Source organism: Heloderma suspectum, chromosome 10, assembly GCF_057233095.1.
Source record: "Heloderma suspectum isolate Gila_16-S chromosome 10, 16-S_ref, whole genome shotgun sequence".
Classification (NCBI taxonomy): Eukaryota; Metazoa; Chordata; class Lepidosauria; order Squamata; family Helodermatidae; genus Heloderma; species Heloderma suspectum.
Window position 1 is genome coordinate 41,616,657 of NC_139467.1, and position 20,950 is coordinate 41,637,606.

Sequence of the window (20,950 nt, forward strand, 5' to 3'; positions counted from 1 at the left end):
CATCCTCTGCCACACCTGAAGGCAGTAGGCTAGCTTAGGGGGCACAGGGCAGGCTGCATGGCACACAGCTCTCTCCTCCTACACCTTGCTGCCCCTTCCCAGCATCTGCCGCCTGTGGCAACTGCCTCACTCTAACTAATGGTAGGGATGGCCCTGGTATTACAGGCTATTGGCCCACAGAATCCTTCTCCTTGATGCCCTTAAATTGCTTCCCACATAGTTCCTCCAATGTAGACTGAGAAAGCTTCTTTCTCGGTCAGCAGAGGAGTGGAGCCAACAGCAAAGGGCTAACCCCTCCAGCTTCGGAAGGCAGAGCCGATGACATTTCACTTCTGCCCCTGGAGGAGGAGCGCACACACACACACACACACGACACACCCCGTCTTGGCTTTGCCTTTGCTGAGAAAAATAGGTTTCTGAGCTGTTCCTAGTTAGACCTGTTTAGGTTTGAAAAGAGGGATTTTTTTTTGTGAGGGAAGCATGCACTGTTCTCAGCCTCTGCTCCCTCCCTATGCAGTTTTTCCTGCTGGTGGCCTGCACTTGTGAGGGGACCCAGTGCGTTTATCCCTGGTGCTCCCCTGGCTATTTCCCAGTTGCGGGGAAAAGAGCCCTCCCGCCACTGCTTTGGGAAGGAACCAGGACTTCCCACCCTGGTGTTCATGCCCTGATCTGCTGTTTCAGGCGTTGCATCCATCAGGCCTCCACCACCGCCCCCGAGCTGGCCTTCTGGGCAGAGGGCCCTGAGGCGTCTGGCCCTGACGTTCCTTGCTGCTGCGGCCGGTCAACTGGGCCCCTGCTCAGCAGGGGAGGGGGACGTGGTGTGCCGAGCCCTGCTGTTTCCTTCCACTGCTCCTGCTTGTGGCGGTGCCTTCTGAGACAGGAGGGAACGTGTTTTAACATTGCCTTCAGGGTTTCCGCCCTTTTGCCTGAGGCAGCAAAGGTCCCCTCAAATGCATAGGAACCCAAAGCCTGCTCCAGTCAGGGAGGCCTAGCCTGAGTCCTCGAGTATTTTTCCCTCATGGCTTCTAGTGAGCGGGAGGGAGAGCGCTCAAAGCGCAGGCCTGCCTTTACCCCCAACCAGTGGAGGCTGGTGGCTCCGATGTCAGTGGGGCACTGAATCCGCTCTGGGTTTCAGCCAGAACTCTAAAGAAGCTACCCAAGGTGTGACCAAAACAAATGGTAAAAAACTGTCAGCCACAGGGGATTAGTGATCCTAATCAGAAGGTGTTCAAGATGACAATTATGAGGTCACTATCCATAATCTCTGGTGTAGGTTTTTTTTTCTTTTTTGAAGTTCCAAGTACTTTTCTTTTGTCTGCCCTGAGTCTGCCTCTGAGCTGAGGCTCTCATTGAGGGAAGAAAGAAAAGTTGAACATCTCTTTGGCTGCAAACTGCAATACCCATTACCTGGAAAAGTCACACTGATTGAGCTCTGTGGGGTTTATTTATTAATTGTGCTGCCGCACCTACTCTACTCCATATAATTCTATAAACCTCCCCCTTATTTGCCTTTCTGCTAAATTAAATAGCCCAAACATTGACGGCTTTTATACAGGAGTTGTTCCAGCCCCCTGATCATCTTGGCAGCCTTTTTTCCTCAGGAAAGGTAAGATGAAGCAAGCATTTTTTAAAAATGCACATAGCCTAGCCCGATCATATTCTTCTTATAGGCATTTGATGCACACAAGGGAAAACATGCAACAGGCAAAGTGTCTTGGAAAATCAGCAAAGGTGATGATGCCTCATATTACGTGTACTGCGTAGCGCTTTGTCCCACAGTATTTATTGGACTGTGTATTAGTGTACTGCTTTGGCCACACACTGTTTGCTGGTGCACAGTAATGTGTTTGGTGCACTCACACAGCGCACGCACGCACACACGACCAAAAGAAAAGCAGATACAGAGAGAAAAAACTACCTACAAGCTAAGGGGTGAGGGGAAATAACATTAAAGCCTAACAGAAGAGAAAGGGGTTTTGTTTTTGGTTTTTTGGTATTCTTTGTTTTTTTTATAAGAATCTAGAGAGCTGAACAATGGGAATGGAAGGAACAGTAATTGAGAAGGGGGAAGCCGAAGAACAAGCAGTACACAGCAAGGAAACAAACTGCTGGGTTAAAAGTTCAGCCCTATCGGCACCTAGAGATGTCACTTTCCAAGGCTCTGTTCCCACAGCCCAACTCCTCTCCCACTCCCTTCTCTATCACGTTGTTACATTTCCTCACATAGGCGGTCTGGGCTTCAGAGTAGTCTGATAGCTCCGACCCACTTCAGACCATTCTGGACCTGCTTCGAAGCAAACCAAATCACCCTGATCCGCTTTGGGATTCGGACCAAAGCAGTGCACTGCCCTAGTTTTTAGCCACCCTTAGTAGTGACTGCAGAAGGTTACTCGCAGCCAGATGAAATGGCTGACCTTCAGAGAAGTGAGTTAACTCTTCAACAGGTGCTTCTCAGAGTGCCTCTTCTAGCTCTGTTCCAGTCGCTAACTCAGCCCAGACCTGCCCCACAGATTCCAATTCCAGATACCCATTGTTGTTGTTGTTCAGTCGTTCAGTCGTGTCCGACTCTTCATGACCCCATGGACCATAGCATGCCAGGCCTTCCTGTCCTGCGCTCTCTCCCGGAGTGTGCTCAAGTTCATATTCATTGCATTGGTGATGCTATCTAGTCATCTCATCCTCTGCCGTCCCCTTCTCCTTTTGCATTCAGTTTTTCCCAGCATCAGGGTCTTTTCCAGAGAGTTTTCTCTTCGCATTAGGTGGCCAAAATATTTGAGCTTCAGCTTCAGTATCTGTCCTTCCAATGAGCACTCAGGGTTGATTTCCATTAGGATTGACTGATCTGACCTCCTTGCAGTCCATGGGACTCGTAAGAGTCTTCTCCAGCACCACAGTTCAAAAGCATCAATTCTTCGGCACTCAGCCTTCCTTATAGTCCAGCTCTCACAGCCATACATTACTACTGGGGAAATCATAGCTTTGATTAGACGGACCTTTGTCGGCAAGGTGATGTCTCTGCTTCTTACTATGCTGTCTAGGTTTGCCATAGCTTTCCTCCCAAGGAGCAAGTGTCTTTTAATTTCATGGCTACAGTCACCGTCTGCAGTGATCTTGGAGCCCAAGAAAGTAAAATCTGTCACTGCTTCCATTTCTTCCCCTTCTATATGCCAGGAAGTGAGGGGGCCAGATGCCATGATCTTCGTTTTTTTAATGTTGAGTTTCAAACCAGCTTTTGCACTCTCCTCTTTCACCCTCAACAAGAGGCTCTTTAGATCCTCTTCGCTTTCTGCCATTAGGGTGGTATCGTCTGCATATCGGAGGTTGTTGATAATTCTCCCAGCAATCTGAATTCCGACCTGTGATTCATCCAACCCGGCGTTTCTCATGATGTACTCTGCATATAAGTTAAATAAGCAGGGTGACAATATGCAGCCTTGTCATACTCCTTTCCCAATTTTGAACCACTCGGTTGTTCCATGTCTGGTTCTTACTGTTGCTTCTTGACCCTCGTACAGGTTTCTCAGGAGACAGGTAAGGTGGTCTGGTACTCCCATCTCTTTAAGAATTTGCCACAGTTTGTTGTGATCCACACAATCAAAGGCTTTAGCGTAGTCAATGAAGCAGAAATAGACGTTTTTCTGGAATTCTCTTGCTTTCTCCATGATGCAGTGAATGTTGGCGATTTGATCTCTAGTTCCTCTGCCTCTTCGAAAGCCAGCTTGTACTTCCGGTAGTTCTCGGTTTGCATACTGCTGAAGCCTAGCTTGTAGAATTTTAAGCAACACCTTGCTGGCATGTGAAATGAGCGCAATTGTGCGGTAGTTTGAACACTCTTTGCCCTTCTTTGGAATTGGAATGTAAACTGAATTTTTCCAGTCTTGCGGCCATTGTTGAGTGTTCCAAATTTGTTGGCATATTGAGTGCAGCACTTTAACAGCATCACCTTTTAGGATTTTAAATAGCTCAGCTGGAATACTGTCATCTCCACTAGCTTTGTTATTAGTAATGCTTCCTAAGGCCCACTTGACTTCACTCTTGAGGATGTCCGGCTCAAGTTCAGTGACCGCACTATCATGGCTATCAGGGACATTCAGATCTTTCCTGTATAGTTCTTCTGTGTATTCTTCCCACCTCTTCTTAATCTCATCTGCTTCTGTTAGGTCCCTGCCTTCTTTGTCCTTTATCATGCCCGTCTTGGCACAAAACGTTCCCTTGAGATCTCCAATTTTCTTGAAGAGATGTCTAGTCTTTCCCATTCTGTTGTTTTCCTCGGTTTCTTTGCATTGTTCATTTAAGAAGGCCTTCTTGTCTCTCCTTGCTTTTCTCTGGAACTCTGCATTCAGTTGGATATATCTTCCCCTTTCTCCCTTGCTTTTCATTTCCCTTCTTTCATCAGCTACTTGTAAAGCCTCATCAGAAAGCCACTTGGCTTTCTTGCATTCGTTTTTCTTTGGGATGGATTGAGTTGCTGCCTCCTGAACAATGTTACGGACCTCTGTCCATAGTTCCTCAGGCACTCTGTCTATCAGGTCAAATCCCTGAAATCTATTCCTCACCTCCACTGTATATTCATAAGGGATATGATTTAGGTCATACCTGAATGGTTTAGTGGTTTTCCCTACGTTCTTCAATTTCAGCCAAAATTTTGCAACAAGAAGCTCATGATCGGAGCCACAGTCAGCTCCAGGTCTTGTTTTGACTGACTGTATAGAGCTTCTCCATCTTTGGCTGCAAAGGACATAATCAATCTGATTTCGATATTGACCATCTGGTGATGTCCACGTGTAGAGTCGCCTCTTGTGCTGCTGGAAAAGAGTGTTTGCTATGATCAGCGTGTTCTCTTGGCAAAACTCTATTAGCTTTTGTCCTGCTTCATTTTGTACACCAAGGCCATGTTATCCCGGTGATTTCTTGACTTCCTACTTTAGCATTTCAATCCCCTATGATGAAGAGGACATCTTTTTTTGGTATTAGTTCTAGAAGGTGTTGTAGGTCTTCATAGAACCGATCAGCCTCATCTTCTTCGGCATCAGTGGTTGGGGCATAGACTTGAGTTACTGTGATGTTGAATGGTTTGCCTTGGATTCGTACTGAGAGCATTCTATCATTTTTAAGATTGTACCCCAGTTCTGCTTTTCCCACCCTTTTGTTGACTATGAGTGCTACTCCATTTCTTCTAAGGGATTCTTGCCCACAATAGTAGATATGATGGTCACCTGAATTAAATTCGCCTATGCCTGTCCATTTGAGTTCACTGATTCCCAAGATGTCGATGTTCAATCTTGCCATCTCACGTTTGACCACCTCCACCTTACCTTGATTCATTGATCTGACATTCCAGGTTCCTAAACAATATTGTTCTTTACAGCATCGGATTTTCTTTTCACCACCAGACACATCCACAGCTGAGTGTCCTTTCGGCTTTGGCCGCTTCACTCTTTCTGGCGCTACTTGGAAATACCCTCTGCTCTTCCCCAGTAGTATATTGGACACCTTCCGACCTGAGGGGCTCATCTTCCGGCATCATATCTTTTAGCCTTGTGATACGTTCCATGGCGTTTTCTTGGCAAGAATACTGGAGTGGGTTGCCATTTCCTTCTCCAGTGGACCACATTTTGTCAGAACTCTCTGCCATGACCTGTCCATCTTGGGTGGCCCTGCACGGCATAGCTTATGGCTTCACTGAGTTACGCAAGCCCCTTCGCCACAACAAGGCAGTGATCCATGAAGGGGAGATACCCATTACTCATGGGTAAATGTACATAGCTGCACCTTAACGGTTCCACACCTGTGAAAATAATGCTATTCGTGATGGAAACTACCTAGCACAGCCTTCCTGAACTTGGTGTTCTCCAGATATGTTAGGCCACAACTCTTATCATTCCCAGAACAATGGGAATTCCCCTCCAGTGATGAATTGCTCCAGGCTGGGGAAAGCTGGCCCAGCAGGTGCAGCAAAGATTCTTATATACTTGAACATCTCAGCTCTAATGGGCCTTTAAGATGCAACTATCCACATCTACCTAGGAGTAGGCCCATTGGCCTCCATGGGACTTATAAGCTCACCCTGGGCTGAAAGTGCATTTTCTGTGCGATTTGCAAACTCCCCTATGCATACAACTGGTAGGTGGAAGCCATTTCCTCACTGGGTGATGCCATTTCCAGGTGCTGCAGTGCGAAGCCAAGCAAGCTGTGTGCTGGAAGTTGGAACCCTGCCAAAGCATGGGGGAGTCAGTGGCCAAGTTGTCCTCTCAAGAATGGATGCTGCTTTTAGGCTAGCGCTGCCTGCTTGCTTGCTCCATCTCTCTCTTTTGCAAACAAAGAGAATATTGCAAAAACAGCACCTAGGTCTCCAGTAAATTCTGCTGACATACAAAGTGAGCCTGTCAAACTGCCCCTGGAATTTGCTTGCCAGCCATCACACGTTTCCTTCCACCCACACTTCATCCATCCAGGAACTGGTCCACCTCCCCATCATCCTGGCACCCCAGCCTCTTTCTCTCAGCCCAGCAAGTTCCTATCTCACACAGTAGTGCTGGGGCGGGGATGTTTCCCCCTCCCGTTTGTCTCCTGCTCCTTCCTGCCAAGATTCCTCCCTTGATAAGCCACATTTTCTTCACTCTGGGCAGGCTTCTCCACTTTTAAGCCCTCCAGACTTGTGGAAAAAATGAGGCAGGTTAGTTTCTGTCCCTGAGGGCAAATGAATGAGGCTGTGTTCTCTGCCATGACAGCATCCAGACAGAAGGATGGAGAGCAACTGTGAAATGAGGCCTGGTTTGGGAGGAAGCACTCCTGAGCCCAATAGTTCAATGTTTCTTCCTTGGGGAGGTCAGTTTTAACTAAGGATGGACAAATCTGTTTGTCTCACTTTAGCATGTCCCCCCGCCGCCCCATAATTCCATTCTATTTCCACATTAATATTTAATTTTTTAAAAATCCCCAAAAATATATATTTAAATGCAGAGCTTAATGCATACTTAAATGTATAATTATCTTTCAAAATACTTTTAAAAATATGTATTTTCCCTCAAAAACATATTTAAACGTGTGTTTTGGATATGTTTCAACTGCATTTGGAGAAGTATGAAATCCAATGGATAGCTAAGTTTCAATCTGCATGTTAGTCCAGGATCAGGTCATTTTATATAGGAATTCACAAAGTTCCAATTCCTCAAGCATCCTATCCATAATTTTAACTTGGATGATTGACAGGTTGAATCCCCCCCCCCCCCGGTTCATTTTAATGGGGCTTGTGCATTGGCTAACTTTCTCCTTTTAGGGGTGGGCAGGTCTGATGTGGAAACTGAAGACCCCAGTATAAAAGACTTATAAGTCCAAACTGATTGATACATTTACAGAAGGATGCGGTAGAATTCTGGACTACAGAATTACAGAGTGCAGGCAGGCATGTCCATTATCCACTCATCTGGCACCTACTTTAATGACATTTAGGGCGCAGGTGTAGAACACATTTCAGGGTGGTGTCAGTATTCAGGTGTGCTTAGCATCTCTCACGGATCCCTCCAGCCTGAGAATGGGTAGGAGAGGCCCTTTTGAAGACACCCTCACTTATAGAGGCCTGCTTGTCAGGCTCATGAGAAAGGGCTTTCTCTGGTGCTGCCCCCAAACTTGGAACACACTCCCTTTGGGCTTCTGACTGTTCCCCACCCTCTCTGCATTCAGGAAGCAGGTCAAGACACATCTTTTAAAATGGTTGTTATGGTTTTTCATATTTTACTATGTTATCTGATTATAGTTTTAATGTTTGGGACCTTTTGTAAAACTCCTTGATTGGTATAGAAGGGCTGTACAGAAATACTATAAATAAACAATACATAAAATATATATGAGCAGACTCACCTTAACACTGGCCCTTCAGATCAGCTTTCCCCAGCCTGGTGCGCTCCAGATATGATGGACTATAACTCCCATTATTTCCAAGCCTGCACGGCCATAGTCCAACACATCTGGAGGGCACCAGGTTGGGGAAAGGCTGCTTTAGATTTTGTCAGTCGGATGCACTGTCTCTTTAAGAAGTAGCAGCTGCTGCCTTGCTCCCCAATGCTTGCATAAACTCTCGCCCCCCACCCCCCAACAGACAGCATCAGGAGCTGCTGAGCAAGGAGGTTTCTGCCATAGTGAAATAAAAGCACAAGTGCCTTCTCTGTGGCTCCTGGCATCTTCCCCCTCCGTGGTGGGCTGGCCACTGTTTAAAATGACCTGGGGGTCCATCAGAGGCCCCTCCCCCATGGCCCACCAGCACTTCCAGCCTGGCTGTTCCTTCCATGTAATGACGTTGTGCATTCCAGCTGGGCTGGGCTGACCAGAATGTAGAGCGGCTGCCAAGTGCCTGGTGGCCTGGCTCCCGACACCAGCTAAAAACATTGTTATGTACTGAGGCTTTTATGAGTGTTTAATAGATTAAATTCTGCTGCTGTTTTTAATCTGCGGAGGGTTACGTTTTGTTTTTGTACTGATGTTTGCTTTTCTATTATCTCTCTTAAAAAAAAAATAAATTGTACGCCTCCTGAAGAACTATGTTGGGTAAGAGTAGGTTTCCATATTCTATCAGGGGGGTCCATTACATCCATCTTGTCAGCACACAATTGGGTTCTAAAGCTGCTAGTTGCCTCAGATGGTTTGGATTGAAACATCTTTCTTCCCCACCCCCTTTCTTTTCTGATGTACACTTCTTCTCAGTAGGACTGGATAGCAAAAAATAAAAAATAGAAAAATCCCCAAATTGGTAGCAAATGTATTCCCTGCAAAAGCAAACAGATGACTGGTGTTTAATTCCAGCCATGTTCTCGCTCCCTTTTAACCTATTTACCGAACTGCAGTGATGGTGGAACATCAAATTGGATTTCCATCAGATGGGCCACATTAAATCTAAACTTACTCAGCTGTGGATTAGGCCTATGTGGAATATCCACCAGTTTCAGATTTTTGGATCAATACTAGCAAATGTGATGGGGTATTTCCCCCCCTACAGATATTGATTTTTTCCTAATACTGCTTGATGCCATTGTTTTCCTGCATGCGGCTTCTCATGGCTTTCTGTATTCATCATATGGATGATCCCATCCAATCAGGGATCACATAGTAAATGGGATGATGTCAGAGTATTATGTCTGATGCAAGAATGTTGCAAGGCTTCAGGAAATAAAGTCATATGATCTGACACGATCAGATTTGGCAATATTCCTCAACACTGCAATTCCCTACAACTGGAAGCTCATTAAGACTGCAGATTTTACATCTTTCGGAAGTAGCATTAAGACCTTTTAATTCAAATTGGCTTTAGTCAACAGGGAAAGAATATGATAGGGAATGTGCAATTTAATTGGTGGCTTGTGGTAGTGTTCAATAAATAAATTGAAGGCAATTGAAAGTGAAGGCAATTTAAATGGGAAAGTGAACTCTGTGTGTTGAGACATTAAAAACCACTGAAAAGGTGAGGCTGGCAAAAAATGGCGAGGTGTTTTGGTCAGTGGCGGCTAGTGACTCCAGTTCCGGAGGGCTGTGATTCCATTCAGGGTTTTAGTTACCACCAGCCAAAACTCTAACAGCGCTATCCAAGGTGCTGAACCCATTCTAGGGACAGGGTTCAGCACCTTGGATAGCTCCTTTCAGCACCTTGCATAGCGCCGTTAGAGTTTCGGCTGGTGGTAATCCTGAATGCAATTACAGCCCATCCACAACTGGAGTCACCAGCCACCACTGGTTTTGGTGCAGTGGAGGATGTTGTAGGACTGCAGGTAATATCCGTGTGGGTATGGAGCAGGGGGCAGGAATGTAGAGGCTGTTTCTTCTAGTCCTCCCACCAGAAAGGATGAGAACGGGAGTGCTCGGGAATGAATGAAGCCACGTGGAAAGGGGACTAACATTTTCCCTAATATACAAATATTTGTAGGCATTTTTAGATTGGGAAACTCCACTGCAAAATTTGGGGAAATCAATGTGAATTTTGAAGGATAACACAGTTCCAGTTCATGCATTGCTTCAAAAGTGTGACGTTAGGCACGTTTACATTAAAATGTAAAGTGCATGGATTTCTCCCCCATCCCTAGTACAATTTCAGTGAATTGAATTTTCCAGAAGGGTCCAAACCAACAACAACAACAAGACTTTATGTAGCACTTACAAGTGCTTCACTTACTTCATCTTGTCATAACCCTCACAACAAACTTGCAAGGCAGGTCAATATTATTGCCTCCTTCCTATTTCCAGGGTGGGCGGTGGTTGCTGAGAGACTTGCCTAATGCCAGATAGTTCACAGCAGAGGCAAGGTCTGAGCTAGAGCCTTCTTGTTTCATAGCTCTGTGCTTTGCTAGTTGGTCTCTCTCACCTGCTTGCTTTGAGTCTCCTCCAAGCAGAAGCAACGTGTATAGACCTTGCCTTCGGTCTGCGGGTTGATCTCTATCAGATCATTGCTCTGCATGACTTCCACATCCCGACGGGTTTTAGAGGCTTCAGGAAAACACTGTGGAAACAGAGAAAAGTATTGAAAGAATGTGAGAGAAGAAACCAGTTAACTGTTTATAAACTGAGATGTCCTTGGCTTATTGCAGTGGACTTGGAACTACCCTTTATAGACTCACTGACTCCAGGGTATTATAAAAGAACAGAGTTTGTTGAGTGAATGTGTGGGCAGATGCACTCACTGGGGTTGTCATGAATTCCAGGACGCTGCAGTGAGGGAGATGAGAGGGGAATTAGGGCCATTTCACCAGCCCTGAAGACCACCTCCACGAAGGTTCTTCCTACTCCCTCAACTGTCATCTCCAGCAGCCATTCCAGCAGGCTATATTGAGGGAGATGAGAGGGGCAAGCAGGGCCATTCCACCAGCCCTGCTGAAAGACTTAAGTTTTTACCTCCCGCCCCCGCCCATCCCCTTTCCTTGTGTCATGTCTTTTTAGATTGTAAGACTGTGGGTGGGGACTGTCTTCTTTTACTAATTATTTGTAAGCCGCTCTTGGCGCCTTTTTGGCTGAGGAGCAAGATAAAAAATACTCTAAATAAATAAATAATCATGATTTTTGGCTTCTGAAGCAAAAACTACATAGATAGGCACTCTTTCAGAAAGTGTGACCCAAATAGATAGCAGGTTTGCAAATATTATCATCAGATCTATAAAAAAGTGTGGACTTTTAATTGAACAAGTGGTAATCCATTTAAGTCAACTGTGCATGCAGTGCACAACAGTGATTCAAAACTCCATTAATGTTTACCATTGCCTGTGGTTTTGAATGGGGAACATGATGCACAGTTACAGAAACAAATAAATGTGTAACATACAGACAAGAATTATTTTGACTGTGAGGAAAAAATTGTGTATGTGTTTTGTCCCAGGCAGTGATGCAATTTCAAAATGAGAAAATGCAGGAACATGGGCATAAATAAAAAGAGTCAGGTTCCACATATCTGTAACATTACTCACCCCGTTATCGGAGATCTCACAACATCCCTCATGCATTGCCATGGCTGGGTCACAGTAAATGTGCAGCTGCTGAATGTCAAACTGCAAACAAACAAATCCAGTTATAGGACAGAAATCAAGAGTCCACACCTATGGGTGAAGAGGGGGTACCAGAACAAGGTGTTTCAGGTCCTGGAGAAAAAGCACCAGCTGAACAGTTGAGCAATGAGCAATCAGTTAACTTTCCCAATTCTCCCTGTTCCGTCAGATATTTCTCAGCTCCCCGCATGATTCCTGGCTAGGGTTGCCAGCCATGCCTCAGGTTTTGGCCCTGAGGCTCAGGTTTTGTGGTCCATTCTCATTAGACCTCAAGGCATCATTTTTAAATTTGAGGGCCTTCGGCTAGTCTCAAATTATTTAGAGTTCTGCAGCAGTATTATTTTAAAGTTCTATTTTTATTTTTAAAAAATCACTCATTCTGAAAGAGAAAATACTCCATGAGAGTTTGTTCTCTATCAGTGCTTCCCCAAATTTCCACAATGATCCTCAGTGGAATAATTTTGGGGGGGGATCCCCCTCCAAAAAGGAGGAAAAACCAACCAACCCTGATTTCCTCATTTTCTTGGCCTTCACATCTCCAGTTCCATCCCTCTACTGCTGGGTCAAAATCTGGTTACGGTATTAGATGTTGTCTGTTAAGAATTGGCAAGCCCATTTGATCATGAGGCCCCTCTCCATGACATCACTGTGTCTACTGCATGAGTCTCGCGCCTTGGGACACTGAAGATCTGACAAGCCTTTCCTTGGCCTAGCCTGCCAATTGGCTGGGACTGTGTAGAAGCTGTGTGAATCAAATCAGCCGCCTTCTCTCTCTCTCTCTCTCTCTCTCTCCCCACCCAGCCAAGACTACCACTCTGCTTTCTGACCAAGTCGTCTGCTTCTCTCGCCTTTGGGGCCCTCCCTCTCTTTTCCAGCCTTTGGCTTAAATGTCCAGCTGCTTCCCCAGCCCCTTTGTGGTCCAGGGTAGTTGCATCACCGCTGAAACCAACACTTAGATCAGGCTAATACAGCTTATGACCACTTACAAATAGCTAAAAAAGAGGAAATGTATCACCCCCAAAGAGGACACCAATTTGCATAACATGTGCATGTGATAATGTCTATGTATAAATGCAAATTAAGAAGTAACTATAATTTAAATAGAAATACAATACGTCTCTCACCATAGTGAGGAAGACTGACCAAGGGACGCTTGTGGCTGCTCAGTCTGCTGTCTGGGTGCTAACTGTGCATGGGCAGTTTCGAGGCCCCTGCTGCTCTCCTTTCACATGGTTCCTTCTCTTTAAACCCAAACTGAACCTGACAACCCTTCAAATCTAGGTCACCTTCAAATAGAGGGCTGTTCTCTGACAGCTCTTGAAATAGAGGACTGTCCTTCATAAAATAGGACACATGGACACCCTAAAGACCCACCATGCTGAATGCAGCTCACCAGCTGTGTTTGGTGGCTTGCCTCCGGTGGCAGAGCGTGAGGACTGGAAAATTGTACCGCTCCCCCTGCCCCCTCCAGCAGGAGCTCCGGAGAGCCCCGCCAGCTGCTCTCGCCTGCTGTGGGGCATTTGCCACAGCAACAGAGCTGCTGGCAGGGCTCTCTGGAGCAGGCACCCTCCGGAGAGCCATATCAGCCAAGGAGGCAGCCGGTGCAGCTCTTCAGAAAGCTGGCCAGGCCAAAATGCCTGGCTCTGAGGGGGTCTTTCCTCAGAGCCAGCCATGGTGGGAGGAGTCTTCCAGAAGATAGACTGTACAGTTCTTATGGTTCTTTATCTTTAAACCTGAATTGGACAGGGCAGTCCTTTTAATAGAGGGTACCTTCAAACAGAGGGTGGTTCTCTGCAGCACTTCTTACATAGGACTGTCTTCTGTAAAAGTGTGCATGGGGCCACCGTACCATGAAGCCCCACCATGACTCACTGAGACAGGAGCGCCCTGCGTGGCATCCAGTCCAACAAATGCATTGCCTTCGCTGACCAGCCGCCTGCGGAGCTGCAGTGGCTTGGATGAGATGTAGCTGCAGTCAATGTGGACTGAGACCACCTGGCTTTGGACACTGAGGGCCATCTTGTGCCACTTCAAGTCGAAAAGGGAGGAGACCCCTTTGCCGGCAAAAACTGCGCTGATGAACTCCTCATCCTGGCCCTTAGCCTGGAACTCCAGACTTCGCTCTTTGCTGTTGATCCCCAGGGAGAGCTGAAGGGGTGAAAGGAGACGGCGCTGACTAAGAGAATTTTCTAGAAAGAGAGGCAGAGAGGAAAGGCATGAGGGGAAACAGAGAAGGCAGACAGATGAAGACAGGGCAATAAATAGAGAGAGACTAGGATTGTGGCAGCAGATAAGTTAAGAGAAACCTTGTTTTTTTGCCCAGGTAGAATTCACGCTGGTCCACCTGTCCATTATAAAGTGGTGGGACCTAATGGGGCAGAACATCACATCCCACCCATGGAGGTGGCTTATCACATATTATGAAACACTGTTGATTTGAATTATATACTACTTTATTAAAGAAAGAGAGACATATTAAAACATCATTAAAAAAGACCCCAAAGGGTGGATTTTATCTTGATACTTATTATTTCCCAGGTTGCAACCCTTGTTTCTGCCCTATAACAACATGAAAAAAAGAAGAAGGTGAGTTTTTCCCCCTCATTACTTTGTGTCCATGCCAGGAGAAGGGTTCGACTGCTTCATCCAGCTGCTCTTAAAGGCAAAGGAGCAGGGAATGAAAAGTGGCAATCCTGCTCTTTTCCTCAGCCAATTATTGGAGGTGATGGTCTGGTTAAAGGGTCATCCATCAAGAATGTTTCTGGAATGTCTAGGATACCAGGTGAAGGGCAAGATGATGCCTCCTCCCATTCCAGATAAAAAGCTGACTGGACTGGCAGCTGAATCTTTCTTCAACACTGATGATGGGGTAGCATTCTGCATCACACGGGAAGGCAGCAGGCTAGCTTAGGGGGCACAGGGCAGGCCGCTTATCACACAGCTCTCTTCTCCAACACCTTGCTGCCACCTCCCAGCATCTACCTCCTGAGGTGACTGCCTCACTCTGCCTAATGGTAGGGCTGGCCCTGCAGGGCAGCAACCAGATGTCAGTGTGTTGCATGGATGTTAGATGATACATAGCCCAACCCAGCCCAATATTGCAATCTATCCATGGCAAAACCACAATACAAGGCCATCTAGGAGGCCCTACTAAATCTGTGAGGCTCTACTGTATGGCAAAAGGGCCACTCATGCTCATTATGTCAGGTATCCCTGCCCCCACCCCCGAAAAGCAGTGTGGGCTCAGAAAGGACCATCTAGATCCATTGGACCAGCAGCACTGGAGGCAGGACTGGTGTAAAACAATCCAGGCCCCAGCATCATAACCCATCAGATCAGGGCCCCATAAGCCAGGAACCCCAGAATGCCTGTCCTCAGAGTTTGTACCCTCACCCGCCTGTAAGAACTGACCCCCTCCACTCCAAGACCCACATCCCCATGTCGGTCTGATAGCGCCAGCAACAAGCCTGAGAGGAACTGTCAGAGAGAAGGAGGAGAGGGCAGCTTCAAGCCAGAGGCCTGCCCCGTATGGCCTTCCATTCCCACAGGAAGGGATGGAGCCTGGCAGGAGTGATCTGGACCTGGAGGCATAAAAGGCTTCCGCCCATTGCTAGATTTCATTCTCAGAACAAGTTGCTCACGTGGAGTTCTCCGTGGTGCCACCTTGCCCCAGTGTGCCCTGGGGGAATCCTCTCAGTGTCCAGTCAGGAGGATGCATTCAAACAGGGGTAGGCAACCTTTGGGGGCCTGTGGGCACATCTGCCAATTTGAGAAGCTCTTGTAGGCACCACCACAAAATTGCTGCCAGGAGTGGCATGGCTAATCACAAAGGACAAGCCACCTGCCCAAAAGACTGTGTACAAGGCGGAGCTGGGGGTGGTGGGCTGAGCCCCAGCACACTAAGCAATTCATTTGAACCCAACTTTTCAGTGCTGCTAACAGAAACCTGAAGGCAAACTCTTTTTTCTCCCCCATCCCTCTGCCAGCCAACTCATTTCCCCTATCTTGTTTTCCTCTCTCTCCCTCTCACAGGAGACCCCTTTTCTTTTTTGCCCTCTTTCTCTTGGTGGCTGGGTGCCTAGGAGGAAAGGGTCAGTCTGCAGCCACCCGCCAACTTCATTTCCTAAGAGTGTTTATGATCCCAATGTGCAGCCCAGCAGCATTCATGCGAAGTAAAGATGGCAGTGACTGTAGGCCCCACTTTACTCTGAAGCACTCCCAGCCACTGGCGAGAACGTTTGTTTGTTTGTTTGTTTTTAAGATGTGGGAGGGGGGAGGAGCCTCGGGGGGTGCCAAGAAAGGCTGTCTGGGGGCACGTTAGAGCCCGTGGACACCACATTGCCTACCCTGCATTAGGGCAACTCTATGCTAAAAGCTTTTGACCTATGCAAGGACAGGTAGAATACATCCACTGGCTCCATAGCCATTAGGATAAGGCAGGGAACAGAGAGTATCTTAAGTAGTACTGACTAGTTAAGGCTGGAGTTGGAGGTTAGGGAAGGAGGGTAGGAAGCTGGTGAAAATTGACCTCAGTGGAAAGCACAGGCACATGATAGCAGAGAAAGAACACTGAGGCCATGGAAGGGATCAGCCACACTGGCCGGATGTACCTGGGGGTAACCCTGATGGTCAGTGACCTGGAAGAGGTACCAGTTGTCTTTGCTGGTCTGTTTCTTCAGAAGTAAGGTGATCACCAAGGTGAATTCATCTGGCAGGCCCAGGGGAAACAGCTGTCTGGAACAAAGAGAAAGGGAGAGAGATGGGTAAAGGGGAAAGAGAGGCAGCTTTTCATGGGTGGGATTCTCAGGCAACACAATGAATTTGCCTACAGAGAACCTCAACACTCACATCTATGCAAGGGGCATATATGAGGCTGCCTTATATGGAGCCTATACTAGGGATGTCAGAGAAATCCATTTGCAGGGTGGAGCTTGATGAACCTGCATCGGCTCAGCCCCCTGGACCCTGTTCCACCTTCTGCCAACTGGCCTGACTTGGTGCACAATGGGTCAGGCAAAGTGGTGGCATTTCAGTATTATTATTATTTTGCATAAAAAGACATTTGCACAAATTAGGGCTGTAAATTGTAGAATTTGCAGAAATTACATCCAAAATTTGTGCAAATTGTGCAATTTACAGCCGTAATTTGTGCAAATTATGCAAGTTTGTGCAATTTACATCGGTAATTTACACAAATCTCTATTTGCACAAATTACATCCGAGACAAAAAAACATGTAAAACGTCCCCGGGACATGGAAAACAGTGTGTCTCAGCTTGAAAAAATAAGCTGAGTCAGGTGCGCCATGGAAGTCCAGCGAGCCCAAAGAGGATCAGATTTCCTGGTGACGGACATCCCTAGTCCACACTGTCTTCCCCAGTGTAGTCTGCTCTGACTAGCAATAGTTTTCCAGAGTCGCGGGCAGATATCTCTTTCCCAGCCCTGCAACCTGAGATCCTTTAATGAGAGAACATAAGGAAAATGCTCCAGCATATTTGTGGGTATGTTTGAAAGTGCAAGAATGCATGTTCACTTGCACGCAAGCACACCCTGTACAACCACATGTGTGCACTTCTCAAATGTGAAGACACCAGTTGTACCCAATCTTGGGTGTGAGCACTGATACTTGGGTGTGATGCATTCAAGCGTGTGTGCTGCTTACTGTTCACAGGTGCACATCCACAAACAGGCTGGCATGCAGGCTTCTGGGTGTTCAGGTAAGCATGCCCTCCTAGCTCTATGCAAAACCTCTGCTTTTGAGCATGAGTGCGAGCATGCCAATGCTACAATTGCCAACTTTGGGGGCTCCTGCTCTTGGCCTTGAGCAGTACCCTGACTGACCCACTGAAATCAAACTGATGAAGCTTTTCCTGGTTGAGGGACAAAGTGATGAGGAAAGCTTCACCTCTTAGTTTGAGTCATGCCTGTGTTAGTCACCCCAATGCCAGCCCCAGGTTTTGGAGGGCCCTTGGGCAAGGCACCCTCAGTGGGCTCCTCCTTCAGTGAGCCCACCTTCTCACTGCCATGGCCACCAGCTGCTTTGCTCCTCCTCCTCTTTCTCATCAATGCCACCACTTGCTTGCTTGGCAGGCAGAGAGCATGTTGACAGTGGTATTTCCATCTCCCCTTCTCACCACCACTGATGTCTGGGCCAGAACGAGAGGCAGGTGAAGAAGCAGGTTGCAAATGCAATGATGAAGAGGAAGAGCAAGTCCAGATTCTTGTCGGTGGGCCCCTGCTGGGATATGGGCCCTCGGTCAATGCCCAAATATGCCTACCCCTGACACTGGCCCTGAGTCACCTCCTCCCCAGAACATTTTGAATGCATGTCTTTGTTATTTACGGTATAGAAACACATTGGTATGGTGCAAGTAGGACCTGCAAGAAATTGTTGTACCATAGAGTGCTCCAGTTCAGGGTGCCAGTCAGCCATGCCCTCTTCCAAATACTCCATTACATTCTTCCATTCCCTTGGTTTTCCAGTTTCCTCCCTCCAGACTGCCAGCAGCCATATCCATTGAGCATGCTTAGTTGGACTGTGTCATTCCCCCCCCCTTTACATTCCCACACCCCTAAATACTTTTTGTGCTACTCCAAACCTTTGTGTTCCCTGATGATACCTCCTTCTTATGTGTGGGATGGTGCTGGTTTTGTTGCCATTTTTAAAGAGCATAACCAAAACAAGCAGAAAAGATGTTGTGAAACAAATGTAAAGGCCCATCTGAGCACACATAGGTTAGATAGAAATTATAATAAAAGGGTTTAATTGGCAGATTAATCAATGGCAGCTTTAGTTTATTCTAGGAGGTCCTTTTAATTGGCAAGGTTGAGAATGAAGGTCACGCTTGTTTATCTTTTTGCAGCTATTTTGGTTCTGGTGTGTTAAGAAATGAAACAGAAAAGATTAATGATGGCCTTTCCTTCAAGTGCTAGCTTTTATTTATTTAATTGCAAATTATCTTTTTCTTTAATATCTAAAAAACGGCACCCATGGGCAAGATGCCAATTTATTTATATTAAACTGATTAATATATTAAAAGACAGATGATTACTCAATCAAGTATTCTTTAATTCATTTGCCCTATAATAAATGCCTTCTACCAGCCCACCAAATCACTTCTTATTGCAAACACAGGATGGGTCCCAGCTGAGTTTCTTTTCTTTCATCAAAAGGGCTGTTTCACATGTTACGCAGTGGCAAAGCTGGACTTGCCATCAAGGACAAGTACACACTCAACAAGAAGCCACAACCAATCCTGACACCCTCAGGAATGGATGCCTATGATACATATGTTGGCAAACTGAAGTTTGTCTCTACTTGTTTTTATGCTGTATGTTTTCAAGTGTACACTTAAAACATCTCAGGTGGCCATCTAAAAAAAGTAACATGGGAATAGGCTAGAGCTGTACCTTACAAAAAAGAAATGCATCACCAAAAATTAGGTGAAAAAAGATGACACCAATTTGCATAAAATGCTGATTGTTATATGTATATATGCAAATTTAGACATTATTATAATAATTTAAATAGAAATACAATCCCTCTCACCCTAGTGGGGGAATACTGTGACCCGTGTGCCTATTCAAGTCTGCTGTGCTGTGGATGAGCAACTTCAAGGCCCAGCTCTCTCTCCTGCAGGTTTTTTATCTTTAAACCAGACTTGGACATGACAGCCCCTCAGCTACAGGATGCCTTCAAATACAGGAGTATCCTCTATAAAGTAAGACACACGGCCACCGTAGGTGAGTCCAAACTTTCATGGGGAAAATGAACAAATAAAACACTGCAAGTGCTGCTATCCATTCCTACCCAGAATCTCTAGTAGGGATTGACAAATCTGTCCATCTCATTTTTTCTCAGCTTCCCCCTTTTTCCCAATTTTAAATTTGTTTTGAACCATTTCCACATCAGTTTGTGCTCTTTTCTAAACATCTGCATGACCCTTCATATGCCTTTTTGTGCATTTTTCTCCATTATGGATGCAATTTTGTCTAATGTATGTAGTTTTTACAAGCATTTTCCTCTAATATAATGCATTGGTGCCTATTATTTTCACAAATATACACATTTTTTTTAGCGTACTTTCCCAAGTCACTTTTTTGTATGTGGAAGAACCTCATCATAACATTAGGTGGAGAACTGCAAAATTCAGAAAAGTACAAATGGTGAAGGACAAGTCGATTGAGGCCACTCCACCTTGCACTAAGCCAAAATCTCTCTCTCTCTCTCTCTCTCTCATTCTCTGTCTCTCAAAGAGTGAAAACACAAAAAACCCTTTTGGGTTGAGTCTCTTGGGCGGAATTTCAGGGGTGAGAAAACTGGGGAGGGGGATGGCAATAATAACACAATCCTATGCATGTTTAGAGAGAAAAAAGCCCTACAACTCCCAACATTCCCCTGGCTGGCAGGGGAATGCTGGGAGTTGTAGGACTTTTTTCGCTCCATGCATAGGATTGCACTCTTAGTGGCTCTAATTTTAAAAATGCCTACCAGAATAAAACAGTCTGAAGAGCCCTCCTCAGAGCAAGTGGAGAGGCGAGGCAAGCCCCTCTTGGGAAGGTATTCCACAGTTTAGGTGCTGCTCCCAAATATGCTCCTCTCTCTCACCCCACCAGCTTCACCTCAGCTGGCTGAGGATGAGAAGGGCCTCAGAGACCAAGTGACAATCTCCAAGAGGGTCAGATAAGGAGGCCCTTTGCGAGAGCACCTGCTGGACCCGCTGGCTCTTCCCCTCCCCAAAAGGTCTCGTGTAGTGGCCCTGGTGCTACAATTGGCATATTATTTTCCTCTTCTCCCTATTTCTTTTCCCTTCTGCATAATCATGCCTATTAAATTGTAACCTATTATTTTACATTTGGGCCCCTTCCACCTCGAGTGCACTGGCTGAATGGCGGTATGTAAATACAGAAATAAATAAGCCCAGGAGGCAAAACTTCCCATATCACCACTGCATCATCATGCCAGGATACCCTGAAAGTATTCTCTGCACATGCTCAGAGGTGATGTTAGGAGAAAAAAAGGTGTAAACCATTTAGAAATGTCTTTCCCCGCACCCTCCAAAACACAAATAATACTTTAAAAAGATTAATATAATGAGGTCACAGCAGGCCCAGAATCTAGAAGTCAGTCCAATATTTTTGCTCCAGTAGCAACAGCAGCCACTAACATCTGTGTTCACTTCTCCAAACATTAAAAATACATCCAGACCAGGCAGGATTGGGAGATTTGGAAGCCAAGCCGAGCTGGGACCAATTTCATCTGTGGAATTCTTCCTACAACTGTCTGCAACATTGCCCATCAGTGATGACCCATTCTGGGGCTCACTCACCACCAGATATTGATTCCAAGTCCTTCCGCTACAGACTTCCCCATGCATCACAATCGGTCTTCCCCAACCTGATGCCCTCCAAATGTGCTGGGACTGCAACTCC

The 20,950-nt window shown here is 46.2% G+C and overlaps 1 protein-coding gene across 1 annotated transcript in view; it reads right to left on the minus strand.

Moving 5' to 3' along the window:
* Positions 1 to 20,950, minus strand: part of COL16A1 (collagen type XVI alpha 1 chain) — a 162,269-nt gene that overhangs the window by 119,688 nt on the left and 21,631 nt on the right. The window contains exons 7-10 of the mRNA XM_084816361.1: positions 16,130 to 16,253; positions 13,392 to 13,667; positions 11,442 to 11,522; positions 10,349 to 10,483 (exon numbers count right to left, since the gene is read on the minus strand). Coding sequence (XP_084672487.1) covers positions 10,349 to 10,483; positions 11,442 to 11,522; positions 13,392 to 13,667; positions 16,130 to 16,253 — 616 coding nt within the window. The remainder of the gene's footprint in view (positions 1 to 10,348; positions 10,484 to 11,441; positions 11,523 to 13,391; positions 13,668 to 16,129; positions 16,254 to 20,950) is intronic.